This window comes from Narcine bancroftii, chromosome 6 (assembly GCF_036971445.1).
Source record: "Narcine bancroftii isolate sNarBan1 chromosome 6, sNarBan1.hap1, whole genome shotgun sequence".
Lineage (NCBI taxonomy): Eukaryota > Metazoa > Chordata > Chondrichthyes > Torpediniformes > Narcinidae > Narcine > Narcine bancroftii.
In genome coordinates this window covers 62,753,723-62,767,812 of record NC_091474.1, presented here as the reverse complement: position 1 = coordinate 62,767,812, position 14,090 = coordinate 62,753,723, and the positions used below count along the sequence as shown (strand labels likewise).

At 39.0% G+C, this 14,090-nt stretch overlaps 1 protein-coding gene across 6 annotated transcripts in view; it reads left to right on the top strand.

Annotated features, from left to right (window-relative positions):
* Window positions 1-14,090, top strand: part of gnpat (glyceronephosphate O-acyltransferase) — a 58,372-nt gene that overhangs the window by 6,643 nt on the left and 37,639 nt on the right. For 5 of the 6 annotated variants that reach the window (XM_069885082.1, XM_069885086.1, XM_069885087.1 and 2 more), the window contains 4 exons: window positions 2,600-2,791; window positions 4,227-4,403; window positions 8,314-8,443; window positions 10,094-10,221. In XM_069885082.1, the coding sequence (XP_069741183.1) occupies window positions 2,600-2,791; window positions 4,227-4,403; window positions 8,314-8,443; window positions 10,094-10,221 (627 nt within the window). The remainder of the gene's footprint in view (window positions 1-2,599; window positions 2,792-4,226; window positions 4,404-8,313; window positions 8,444-10,093; window positions 10,222-14,090) is intronic. The other variant, XM_069885088.1, reaches the window with a different exon arrangement.

Sequence of the window (14,090 nt, the reverse complement as noted above, 5' to 3'; positions counted from 1 at the left end):
GGGCTGGTAGTCATGGTGGGGAGCTGGCTGATGGAGGACCTCAGTTTTCTTCAGGCTGACTTCCAGGCCAAACATTTTGGCAGTTTCCGCAAAGCAGGACGTCAAGCGCTGAAGAGCTGGCTCTGAATGGGCAACTAAAGCGGCATCATCTGCAAAGAGTAGTTCACGGACAAGTTTCTCTTGTGTCTTGATGTGAGCTTGCAGGCGCCTCAGATTGAAGAGACTGCCATCCGTGCGGTACCGGATGTAAACAGCGTCTTCATTGTTGGGGTCTTTCATGGCTTGGTTCAGCATTATGCTGAAGAAGATTGAAAATAGCGCCTTTGGAAGACTACACAAAAGAGTCTGGAAAAACAACCAACTGAAAAACCTCACAAAGATAAGCGTATACAGAGCCGTTGTCATACCCACACTCCTGTTCGGCTCCGAATCATGGGTCCTCTACCGGCACCACCTACGGCTCCTAGAACGCTTCCACCAGTGTTGTCTCCGCTCCATCCTCAACATCCATTGGAGCGCTTACACCCCTAACGTCGAAGTACTCGAGATGGCAGAGGTCGACAGCATCGAGTCCACGCTGCTGAAGATCCAGCTGCGCTGGATGGGTCACGTCTCCAGAATGGAGGACCATCGCCTTCCCAAGATCGTGTTATATGGCGAGCTCTCCCACTGGCCACCGTGACAGAGGTACACCAAAGAAAAGGTACAAGGACTGCCTAAAGAAATCTCTTGGTGCCTGCCACATTGACCACCGCCAGTGGGCTGATAACGCCTCAAACCGTGCATCTTGGCGCCTCACAGTTTGGCGGGCAGCAACCTCCTTTGAAGAAGACCGCAGAGCCCACCTCACTGACAAAAGGCAAAGGAGGTAAAACCCAACACCCAACCCCAACCAACCAATTTTCCCTTGCAACCGCTGCAATCGTGTCTGCCTGTCCCGCATCGGACTTGTCAGCCATAAACGAGCCTGCAGCTGACGTGGACTTTTTACCCCCTCCATAAATCTTCGTCCGCGAAGCCAAGCCAAAGAAGAAAAGAACTGATTGTAACCTGTCAGGCTTAATATTGTTTGGCCCGATACTTATATTTTTCTGTATGTGGCCCACAACCAAAAAAAGTTTGGCCTCCCTTGCACTAGTGAAACAAGGGACATAGAAGATTTGGGAGTGGTCATTTAAAACTGGTGATGAGTCTCTGATATTCTCCACCCTGGAGTGCTGTGAAGGCTAGATCATTAGAAATATTACAGAGTGAGTCGATAAAGGAATTGAGATGATCAGGGGATTGCACAGAAGAGGATGCGAGGCCCAGAGCAGATCAGCCATGATTGAATTGAATTGTAGGGTAGGTTTTGTTTTTATATTCTTAAACTACTTGAGTTGGATGAAGATTAATTCCTTTGAACAATCACAGTTGAACATGATAACCTACAGTCCCTCTAAATTGACAGAGTCAAAGACTTTTAGATTAAAGGAGAGGAGGTATACCAGTTGATGTTGCTTACTGCAGTTTTTCTAATGGTGACCCACAGTAAGGATTGTGTCCATTGTGCCTCGAAAAGGGTCAAAATACACAGTGCAATTCAGGGAGCAACTCTTTGACCATCGTCTAAACAATTCATTTGCAATTTTGTAACATCGCCCAGCTCTGTCCCTGCTTCTGTTATCTGTTGTTGAGATGTTTTACTGTGCTATCGTTACCTCTGGCCTCAAATACATTTCTAAATATTGTACTTTGCTTTGCTCCACATAAAGTTGAGATCATGTAAAACTATTGCCCATGGACTAACTAATTCTGACTCTCCTCATCCATCATCAATGTGCTTGCTGAACTATATAAGCTCATGGTGAAACAACAGCTCACCCTAATTTTCAGAGCCCTCCATGGCTCTATCTTTTCCATTGTCTGTGGTATTAATATTGGAATCATGCAGGGTAGCTGTGGTCTTCTTGAATATTGGTATCTACTTTCAGCTGTCTAGGTGCCATCTGTAATTAACTCCCAGAACCTCCCCAATTCTTTATTACTTTCCTGTACTAGATACTCCTGAAAATTCCTTTTTTTACCTGCATCATCATATGTCTGTTTAATGGATAATATGTATGTCTAATACCTTGAGATGGTTTTTCTGAATTAATAGTATGATATTAATGCAAGATGGTTGTAATGTCTGTAATTGTACATAGAGGCTGGTACTTGACTCAATCAGTCTCTGCCAGATTCTTTGAAAAGATGTTTGGGCAACATACTATATGTCAGGGTTGCCATACTCTGCACAATTTGTTTTTCTTTATGAGCAAGATTTAAGCCCTGTAAAGAACCTTAGAAATTGCTGACAGGAAAGATTAGGATCTACATCAGTCAGATAATAATCTGATGTCACAGCCAATATTTCAGTTGAAATCTTGTGCAATTTGTTTGAGTTTAATGTCCAGTTGAGCATCAGCCCCGAATAGTGTGCACCTTGGTGCTAGAGATCAATTTTTAGCATAGTGCTGTTCAGCCAGTGTGGAATATTTATGATCTCTTGGAACAAACTAGTAAGTGGATTTGTAAATGTATTTTACTTTAGTTTAAATTTACATTTTTTGAATCACAGCAAAAGGATACAACACTGAATAAAAGAGAGAGATTTGAAGATTTGATGGAAGAACGCAGGCAGAGTAGTGATCTGAGATATGCCATGAGATGTTACACTCCAGTGGTTTACAAGGAACTTGTGCCCCGTACACCCAGTGCTCTCAGGAGTGTTGTGTTGAAATCTGATTCAGTGCAATACGTCATCAAACAGGTACGAGCATGTGTTAGAATTTAGATTGATTAAAATTGTGAAAGTCATCTCAGTTGCTTAGACATGGATTATTGTGAAATTAGCTGCAGTGCTTTAATGAAGGTTAAAAAGAAATCGTACAATTATATATATACTCTGGTTTAAAGTCCATTAACAAAAATCATTTTTTAAATTTTAAGTTTTATTTACAGTACAGTCGAAGTCGATTCTGGCCATTTAAACCTATGCAGCCCAATTACACCAAAATTAACGTACAACCCATACTTTTTTGGATGGTGGGAGGAAATCGGAGCACATGGAGGAAACCCATGAAGACACAGGGAGAACGTACAAACTACTTGCAGTCAGTGCAGGATTCGAACCCTGGTTGTGGCGCTGTAATAGTGTCACAATATCCACAACACTAACTGTGCTGCCTAGAATATAATTGGTTATTTAAGGGTAAAAACTTTGAATATTTTCATTGGCTAGGGTGAGACATAAAGAATGGGTTTTGTGAATCTGTATGTGATGTCATGTATGTACTCTGACAATGAATTTGAATTTGAACTAAAGTTTTGGAAGTGATCACTAAAATAATGGACAAAAATCTAATACATGCATTGAAAGCACAAGTATAAGTGAAGACCAAGGTTGGTGCTACAGCTCTACAAAGACCTGTTTGTTGCAAGCAGTTCTGGGCAGCATACCTTTGGGAAAAAAAATTAATAACCTCAGGAGCCATGTCGCTAAAAATTGCCTCAATGACACCTCAACTCTGAGGGTAAAATTAAGAAGAGGTTACATGGATACATGCAATGCTCTTAGAACTTGGATGGTTATGATTTGATTGATCTTCTCAAGGAATTAAGAGAAGTTGCCAGGTTCGATAGTAAAAACCGTTTCAACTAAATGTGAAGTGTGAAACAAGGGGATATTGTCTAAAAATGAAGTTTTATCAGCTCTGAAACTGGGAAATACTTACACATGTTAACCATGGTAAAATTTAAAAATACCTTGCTACACATAGCAGTTAAGGCAATGCTAAATTTAAATGAGGGATTTGAATATTTTTACTGACCAGAGATATTAATGGATATAACGAAAAGGTGGACCTATGAAGTTAAGTCGTAAAGTAGCTATTATTTCAGTGAACGCACGAAAAGGAATGGCTTTCAAAAAGGGCTGGGTAATGAATGTGTTGGTAAAAACTGTAAAGTGACTATTGAATATAATTAATCTTTCCTGAAGAATATCTATACATTTTACTTGTCCTCAATATAACCCAAGGGGAAACAGAGCACTTGAAATCATCTCCTTCAAGTATGTACTTTGAAGGCCAACCCTTTTAACATTGTGGTAAAAGATTTGTTGTCCAATCAAGGAAATATTTGGGGTTGTCAAAATTGCCTGTGTAAAACTTAATGTTGTTGAAATTTTATATTTTTACCTTTAGCTAGCAAAGGAAACTGGTGAATCTCCAGATATCATTAGTGATGAAGCAGCCGACATTTTGGAGAAGATGGGCCACAGCCTTCGCTTGAGTATTGTACGATTCTTTGCATTCACTCTGAGCAAAATCTTTAAAGCTCTATTTCAGAGAGTACATGTGAATGAAGAGGGAATTCAAAAGGTTAGTTTAATCTTTTGTAATATTTGATGTTCAGTATTTGTTTTGCAAATATTTGTACTGAAAAATTATTTTGATATTTAACACTGCATAGAATTAAGACAAATGAAGTTGCTCTGAGGAAATAAGTTTTCAACTTTTATCAAAAAGAACCATCTTTACCTTTGTGAAGCACATCCTCATGCTGGTTGTGAATAATTACAATTTTGCTTGTGATAAGGTGCTAGATAGTAAAAGCACAAAGAATGATCATAGAATTTCAAATTCGGTTTTGGGAAGAAATTGGTCTGAAACTATTGTCTCAAAATAAAATAAAGATAACAATAATAAAGACATTTGCGTGTTGATTTAAATGGATGAGAAAAATAGATCAAAGGATAAAATGACAGATCAGCGGCAGACATTTGAAGACAATTTTCAGACATCTCTGTAAAGGTACATTCCAGTGAGAAAAGGATGCACTTTCCCTGACTGACTAAGAACGTTACAGATGTTATCAAATTACAAGGATTAATGGTAGGCCAAACGATCAGGATTATTTTTTTCAGAAAAATTAAAAAGAAGAATAATGTAGTCAGCCAGCATGGAAACAGGACTTCTAGCCCACACTTAGGTCCCCATCTGCACTAATCCCATTCTCTCTCTTGCATCTCCATCAACTCCACTCTCTCCCACACTATGGGTAATATTCTGGTTAATGAATCTATCAGGTTAATGAATCTATCATCCAAAGTGAGGTAAAGAAGAAAACGTGTAGAATTTGAGGTCTAATGCAGTATACAAAAGAGATGAAGACCCACAGCATGTTACCTTCCATCCAATGTACCTTTGGCTTATGGGAGGAACGTGGAGAACTCCAGGGAAATCTATCTGGTGACAGGGTGAATGTGCAAACTCCATCTAGTACCCAAGGTCAGAATTGGTCTCTGGAGCTGTGAGGCAGCAGTATTAACTGCTGTACCAGTGTGCCATGGGAGTAAACTTGAAAACAATATAAAGAGATGGGAAGGTGTAGAGAAAGATTGAGAGTAACTAGGGGAAGTATTGGTCCCAGAGAGGATGATACTAGGGAATCACAAATAGAAAATAGATAAATGGGAGAGATTCTAAATAATTATTTTGGATTGGTCTTCATGTTAGAAGGTGATGAAAATGTTATACAATCACAGGATTGGAAAAAGGAGCTTAAAACAAACTTTATTGCAGTGGAGAAAATATTGGTCAAAGTAATGAAGCTAAAGTCAACCTTAGAACCTGGAGGCCTATGATCTAGGGTCTTGAAGAAAGTGGCTGCAAAGATAATGGAAATATGTAATCTACCAAAATATCCTGAATTTTGGGGAGATCCCAAAGGACTAAAAGATATGCAAATATAAGATTTCCTTTTCCTCAAGAGGGAATATGAAAGCATGAAGCTCTAGGTCGATTAGCCTAAAATCTATTAATGGACCAAATGCTGGAATTCATTCTTAAAGAGCCAGTAGTAGGATGTTTAGTTAATCAAGTGGAGTCAGCAATATTTTGTGAAAGATAAATTGTGCATGTCAAATTTGCTCAAGTTCTTTGAGGAAATAACAGAGTAGTAAGTGAATTTTGCAGATTTGTATTTGGATTTCCTGAAAATATGCAATGAGGTACTATATAAAAAATTACTATACAAGATGTGAGCAGATATGTTGGAATAACATATTGGTATGATTAGGAATTTGCTATCTAACAGAAACCAAAAAGAATAAATTGGTCACTTTCAGTAACTAGTCAGGTGCCTCAGGGATTAGGGGCATGAACAATTTGCAATCTATATTGAATTGCTTGAAGGACCAAGTGCTGATGATACAAAAATAAATGGGTAAGCAAGTTGCAAGGAAGATGAAAAGCCAATTATTATTTATATCAGTGGTTTTCTATCTGTGCCACCCCCCCCCCCCCCCCCAAAATTCACATTCCACCTTAAGCAATCCCTATGCAATAAGTGCACTCTGTGATTGGTAAGGGATTGCTTAAGGTGGTAGAGTATGTGAGGGGGAAGGGAAGGTTGAGAACTACTGCTCTGGACCCAATTGTTACTGAGATATTTTGATTCGGAAAAATTGTCTTAGGCCCATTTCCTCTGGAGTTATGAAACTGTGCACATGAAGAGTCAATTAGGTACGATTAAAATAGTTGTTTTCAAACTTTCTTTCCACTCACATACCACTTTTAAGCAATCCCTTACTAATCACAGAGCACTTATGGCATTAGGGATTGCTTAAAGTGGAATGTGAGTTTAGGGGGGCAGTTTGAAAACCACTGATTTTAAATAGATTGAGCCTACGATATGTTGTGATACAAAGGGATTTGGTGGGTCGGAATGCATGAAACACTAAGGGATGGCATGAATTTTCAGCAAGTAATTAAGGTGAATAGAAGTCTTGTATTGCAAGGGGTATAGGAAACTGCCAAAATGTTTGGCCTGGAAGTCAGCCTGAAGAAAACTGAGGTCCTCCATCAGCCAGCTCCCCACCATGACTACCAGCCCCCCCACATCTCCATCAGGCACACAAAACTCAAAACGGTCAACCAGTTTACCTATCTCGGCTGCACCATTTCATCAGATGCAAGGATCGACAATGAGATAGACAACAGACTCGCCAAGGCAAATAGCGCCTTTGGAAGACTACACAAAAAAGTCTGGAAAAACAACCAACTGAAAAACCTCACAAAGATAAGCGTATACAGAGCCGTTGTCATACCCACACTCCTGTTCGGCTCCGAATCATGGGTCCTCTACCGGCACCACCTACGGCTCCTAGAACGCTTCCACCAGCGTTGTCTCCGCTCCATCCTCAACATCCATTGGAGCGCTCACACCCCTAACGTCGAGGTACTCGAGATGGCAGAGGTCGACAGCATCGAGTCCACGCTGCTGAAGATCCAGCTGCGCTGGATGGGTCACGTCTCCAGAATGGAGGACCATCGCCTTCCCAAGATCGTATTATATGGCGAGCTCTCCACTGGCCACCGTGACAGAGGTGCACCAAAGAAAAGGTACAAGGACTGCCTAAAGAAATCTCTTGGTGCCTGCCACATTGACCACCGCCAGTGGGCTGATAACGCCTCAAACCGTGCATCTTGGCGCCTCACAGTTTGGCGGGCAGCAGCCTCCTTTGAAGAAGACCACAGAGCCCACCTCACTGACAAAAGGCAAAGGAGGAAAAACCCAACACCCAACCCCAACCAACCAATTTTCCCTTGCAACCGCTGCAATCGTGTCTGCCTGTCCCGCATCGGACTGGTCAGCCACAAACGAGCCTGCAGCTGACGTGGACTTTTTTACCCCCTCCATAAATCTTCGTCCGCGAAGCCAAGCCAAAGAAAGAAGATAGCATTAAAATAAAGAAGTTTTGATGCATTTTTTCAGTGCACTAGTGAGATTACACTGTGAATTACATTACAGTTTTGGCCTCCATATTTAAGAAAATGTATTCTTGAATTAGAGGCAATGCAGTGAAGGTTGATTACAAGGATAAAACATGAAAACGTTACTCTTTGAGTAAAGAAGAATGAGATGTTGTACTTTTTAAAATTTCTTTTTATTAGCTGTGACATATTTCTCATTGAAAACACAATATAATTGTTGGTAATTAACTTTATAGTCTCTCCCCAACATTGTGATCTTGTCACAATTTCTGAGATATGGTGAATGTGCCCAATCTATGTTTAAAGTAGTGTTCAGCTTCCCTGCAACTGTTTACTACAATAATAGTCCCTTTCAAATATCAAACAATTGCATTTTTAAAGTTTCATCAGCTTTCCTTTACCATGTTAAATAATGCTCAACACACCACATTTCACATATTAATGAACAATTTTATCTTTAAAATTGGCTCACGTATTAAATAAGGATATGAGATAGTTGGTGTTTTCTTTTCAGCTCCATCAGGCTATTCAAGAATATCCAGTTGTCCTGCTGCCAAGCCATCGTAGCTACATAGACTTTCTCATGTTGTCATACATAATGTACACCTATGACCTCTCCTTGCCAGTCATTGCTGCTGGAATGGGCAAGTATCACTTTTCAAAGTTCACCTTTATTGTCAGAGGACATGCATGACATCACATACAACCCTGAGATTCTTTTTCCTGCAGAATTTCTACTTATTGGTAACTATAAACAGCTCAAGAAAAAGAGAAATGTAAAAAAAAATGTAACGAGGGCTTGAATGATTGAGTTTATTGTTTAGGAGTCTGATAGTGCAGGGGTAGTAACTGTTCCTGAACCTGGTGGTATGAGACTTGTGGCACCTATACCTTTTTTCTGATGGCAGCAGTGAGAACCAAGCATGTTGTCCTGCATGGTGTGGATCCTTGATGATTGCTGTTGCTCTCTGACAGCAGCATTCTATGTAGATGTTCTCAGCGGTGGGAGAATTTTGCCTGTGATGTTTTGGGCTGTGTCTGCTACCTTTTGCAAGGTTTTCAGCTTAGAGATATTGGTTTCCCAATACCAGGCAGCTGGTCAGCACAGTTTCTACTCTATATCTGTAGAAGTTTGCCGAGGTTTCAGATGTCATACCGAACCTCAGCAAACTCCTGAGGAAGTAGAGACACTGTCGTACTTTCTTCATGATGACAGTGTGTTGGGTCCAGGAAAGATCCTCCAAGATGGTGACTCCCAGGAATTTAAATTTGCTCACCCTCTCCACGTCTGATTTCCCCCAATAAGTACACAGCCCTGCGGTGCTCTGGTGTTGATAGAGATTGTGGAAGAGATGTTCTTGCCTATCTGCACTGATTGGGGTCTGGAGGTGAGGAAAACCAGGATCCAATTACATTGGGTATTAAAGCCCAGGTCTTGAAGTTTGTGATGAGTTTTGAAGGGATGATGATGTTGAATACTGAACTGTCATCAATCAAGAGCATCCTGATGTATGCATCTTTGCTATCCAGGTGTTCAATGGTTTTGTGTAGAGCCAGTGAGATGGCATCTGCCGCAGACCTACTGCTGAGGTAGGCAAATTGTAAAGTATCCATTTTGCTGCTCAGACAGGAGCTGATGTGCTTCAACACCAGCCTCTCAAAACACTTCATCACTGTGGATGTGAGTGCCACTGATCAGTAGTCATTTAGGCAGTTTACCACACTCTTTTTGGTTACTGATATGATTGAGGCCTGTTTGAAATGGGTGGGTACCATGCCCTATCAGAGTGAGAAGTGAAAGATATCCATGAATATATTAGCAAGTTGGTCAGCACAGGTTTTCAGTACTTGACCGGGTATTCCATCCAGACTGGATGCTTTCCTTGGATTCACTCTCCTGAAGTAAGCCTGCACGTCATCTTCGGTTACTGACAGTAGATGATAATTAGGGGACGTAAGTGCATAGTGGTTTTTTCCTTGTTCTGGTGGTCAAATCAGGGTAGAAGGCATGGAGTTCATATGTGAGTGAAGCTTTGCTGTCTTCTATTGCACTGAATTTGGTTTTTTAGTAGGTTATGTTATTAAGTCCCTGCCACAGCTATTGGGTATACTTTGTTGCTTCCATTCTGATCCAGAATCTCCACTTAACCTGGGAAATGGCTATCTGCAGTTAAATATAGATGCTGTGCATAATTAAGTTACTTGGTATATAAACAGTGGAATAGGGCTGAACTTAACAAACTGATCTACTTTTTCTAATAATATTTACTTCAATAATTATTCTTCCTTATCAGATTTTATGGGAATGAAAATAGTTGGCGAGATGCTGCGGATGTCGGGCGCTTTTTTTATTCGACGTTCATTTGGAGGAGATAAACTTTACTGGGCTGTATTCTCGGAATATGTGAGAACAATTCTCCGGGTCAGTGTTGTGTTTGTTATTGATGCACAAGGAAGAATTAATCTTTTATAAATGTAGAGATTTTGCACTTTGATCCATTCCTAATTGAAATATCAATATTCAGGATCCTCATTAAAGGTAATATTGCTGTCGTATGTTTCAGTGAACAAATTAGCATTTGAAAAAATAATTACAGCACAAGAAGGCTCCTTCACAGAAGGAGAATTCAGCTATTTTTAATTGTGCTGGGTTTATGCTAGAATAGCCAAGAGAGAATATGGAGAATATTCTCTCATTTGCCTTTCCTTGTGTTGAAAACTATTTTTCATCTGCCGTTTAGTGACATGCAAGTCACTATCCATCAGGACCCTGTACCAGTGAGGAAGGGTCCAGCAAGACTATGTCTTTGCACAGGATCCCTTTTCAATCTTTTTAACCTTAATTTGGACTCAAACATGGATAAAATTGGAAAAAAAACTAACAGAAAGAAACAAAGTAACCAAATTTATAGTTAAATCGATGCAGGAAATGCAACTTTTGGATATATGGAGGAAACAACACCCAAAGGAAAAGGAATATTCATATTATTTGGGTAGACACAAAACATACTCAAGGATAGACCTATTCAAGGATAGCCCACATTCAAGGGAGAGTTAGGAAAACGGAATATAAAGCTAGACTATTATCGGATCATTCACCCCTGTTATTGGCAATAGAGCTAGAGGACATCCCACCAAGAATGTATAGATGGAGATTAAACTCCATACTACTTAAAAGACAGGATTTTAGAGAATTAATTGAACGAAAAATTAAAATGTACTTTGAAATAAATACGGAATCAGTGAAAGATAAGTTTATACTATGGGACGCAATGAAAGCGTTCATGAGAGGGCAAATAATAAGTTATGTAACTAAGATGAAGAAGGACTACAGTCGGGAAACAACAGTTGGAAAGGGAAATAACAAATACAGAAAAAGAATTAGCAATAAAGGAAGATACAACTAAAAGAAGAGAATTGGCAGACAAAAAAATAAAATATGAAACACTACAAACATAAGGTGGAGAAGAACATAATGAAGACAAAACAGAAATATTATGAGCTAGGAGAAAAAACGCACAAAATTCTAGCATGGCAGCTTAAGACAGAACAAACTAAAAGAATGGTATTGGCATTAAGGAAAAAGGACAAACAAATTACATATAATCCAACGGAGATCAATGAAAACTTCAGGGAATACCACGAACAACTATATCAAACTGAAAATGAAGGGAAAGAAGACAAAATAGATGAATTTCTAACTAAAATTGAACTACCGAAATTACAAACAGAGGAGCAAAATAAATTAATAAAACTATTTGAAATAGAAGAATTACAGGAGATATGAAAAAAACTACCGAACAATAAAACACCAGGAGAGGATGGATTCCCAATAGAATTCTATAAAACATTTAAAGACTTATTAATTCCTCCCCTCCTGGAAGTAATCAACCAGATTGATAAAACACAAAACATACCAGATTCATGCAAAACAGCAATAATTACAGTAATACCAAAGACAGGGAAAGATCCACTAGCACCAGCGTCATATAGACCAATATCTCTACTTAACACAGATTATAAGATAATAGCTAAACTATTAGCAAACAGATTGGCCGACTATGTACCAAAAATAGTAAATCTAGACCAAACTGGATTTATTAAAAAAAGACGAACAACGGACAATATCTGTAAATTTATTAACTTAATTTATGCAGTAGAAGGAAATAAAACTCCAACAGTGGTGGTTGCTTTAGACACAGAGAAGGCCTTTGACAGAGTAGAATGGAATTATTTATTCAAAGTACTACAAAAATTCAGACTTCCAGAGAAATATATTAATTGGATTAAAGCATTATATAAGGGACCATTGGCGAAAGTGACAGTAAATGGATATATATCAAAACAATTTAACTTAAACAGATCAACAAGGCAAGGATGTCCACTATCTCCCTCACTGTTCACGTTAGCTATAGAACCACTAGCAGAACTGATAAGAACAGAAAATAAAATAAGAGGGATAAAAATAAAAGAGAAGGAATATAAAATCAGTCTGTTTGCAGATGACGTTATAATATACTTAACAGAACCAGAAATATCAATAAAGGAATTACATAGGAAATTGAAGGAATATGGAGAAGTATCGGAGTACAAGATCAACGCAAATAAAAGTGAAGCAATGCCAATGAATAATGCGGATTTCACAAAGTTTAAGAAAGAATCACCATTTAGATGGCAAATGCAAGCAATGCGATACCTAGGTGTACAACTAAATAAAAATCTCAGTCATCTATATAAACTAAATTATCATCCATTAATGAAAAAATTACAAGACGACTTATTAGAGCATTGGAAAGACTTACCACTAACACTGATAGGAAGGATAAACTGTATTAAAATGAACATCTTCCCAAGGATACAATACCTATTTCAGTCACTACCAATTCACCTAACAGAGAAATTCTTCAAGGAGCTAAAGAAAATAATAAGGAAATTCTTATGGAAAGGGGGGAAATCGAGGATAGCACTAGATAAATTAACAGAATGGTATAAACAAGGAGGCTTACAACTACCAAATTTTAAGAATTATAATAGAGCCGCACAATTATGATACCTATCAGATTTTTATCAAACAAAGAAAAAAACCAGATTGGACCAGATTAGAACTAGATAAAATAGGGGAGAAGATACCTGAACATATACTATATGAATGAGATTAAAAATTGGGGCATCGTAGGAATTCACCGGTATTGCACCATCTGCTTAGCATTTGGAAGAAGATTCACGTAGAAAGGAATAAAACAAATTACCAACTACCAAAATTAATATTGACCCAAAATCAACGAATCCCTTTTACAATAGATAACCTTTCCTTCAGAAAATGGGAGAGAAAAGGGATCTGTTTCTGCAACAAGATTAGAATAGAAAGGGAGAAGGGAAAGTAAAGTAATGATGGCAGAATAGTGATTCCTCATAAGGAGGTGGTCGTTGTTAATGGCCTGCGGGAAAGTTCAGTTCGAAATTTTCCCCTTGCCCAGCTGCTGGCATTGGTCAAAAGTACAAGTGCAGTGAGAAAACCGGTTGGAGCATTTTGTGCTTAATGTAGGATGGAAATTAGCCTTGGGAGGAAAAAAAACGAGGGAGAAGGTGGCTGAGGTATAGGCTTGAGTTTCATTGCAAAGGTAAATAATTGTAGGAGTTGGTGTGGATCGGGGGGTGCTAAGATTAGCGGACAAACTATGAGTTCCAGCAGTACACCAAGTTTCTGACATTAAACAATTCAATTAAATCTCAGCTGTCGTGGCAGTCACTCGAGAGGAGTTCAGTAAACCTAGGGTCCTGATACCTTGCTTCACGGTTATTCTACCAAGACCTGTCTTGCAAATAATTTGTAGGGTAATGCATAGATTTTAATATATACCCAAGGCAGAGGCCACAGCAGGAAGAATCATTGGAGATCACATAATATTTACCATGTTACACTGAGACCCAGGAGAGAGTAGTATTGTGGAATAGAAGTGTTCAGGGGAGTTGGAGTAATTGTATCAAAAACAATGAGTATTTCAAGTTAGTTCAGGAAGTGCAGAAAGCTTTAATCCTGCATTTTATCCTTGAGGATGCTATTGATAGAGAAGTTGTAGGCTTTAGTGACAGCTATAAAATAGAAACAAATTGATGTCATTATAACTGAGAGGGGAGAAGTGGACAAGTTAGTTCAGGAAGTGCAGAAAGCTTTAATCCTGCATTTTATCCTTGAGGATGCTATTGGTAGAGAAGTTGTAGGCTTTAGTGACAGCTATAAAATAAAAACAAATTGATGTCATCATAACTGAGAGGGGAGAAGTGGACTGA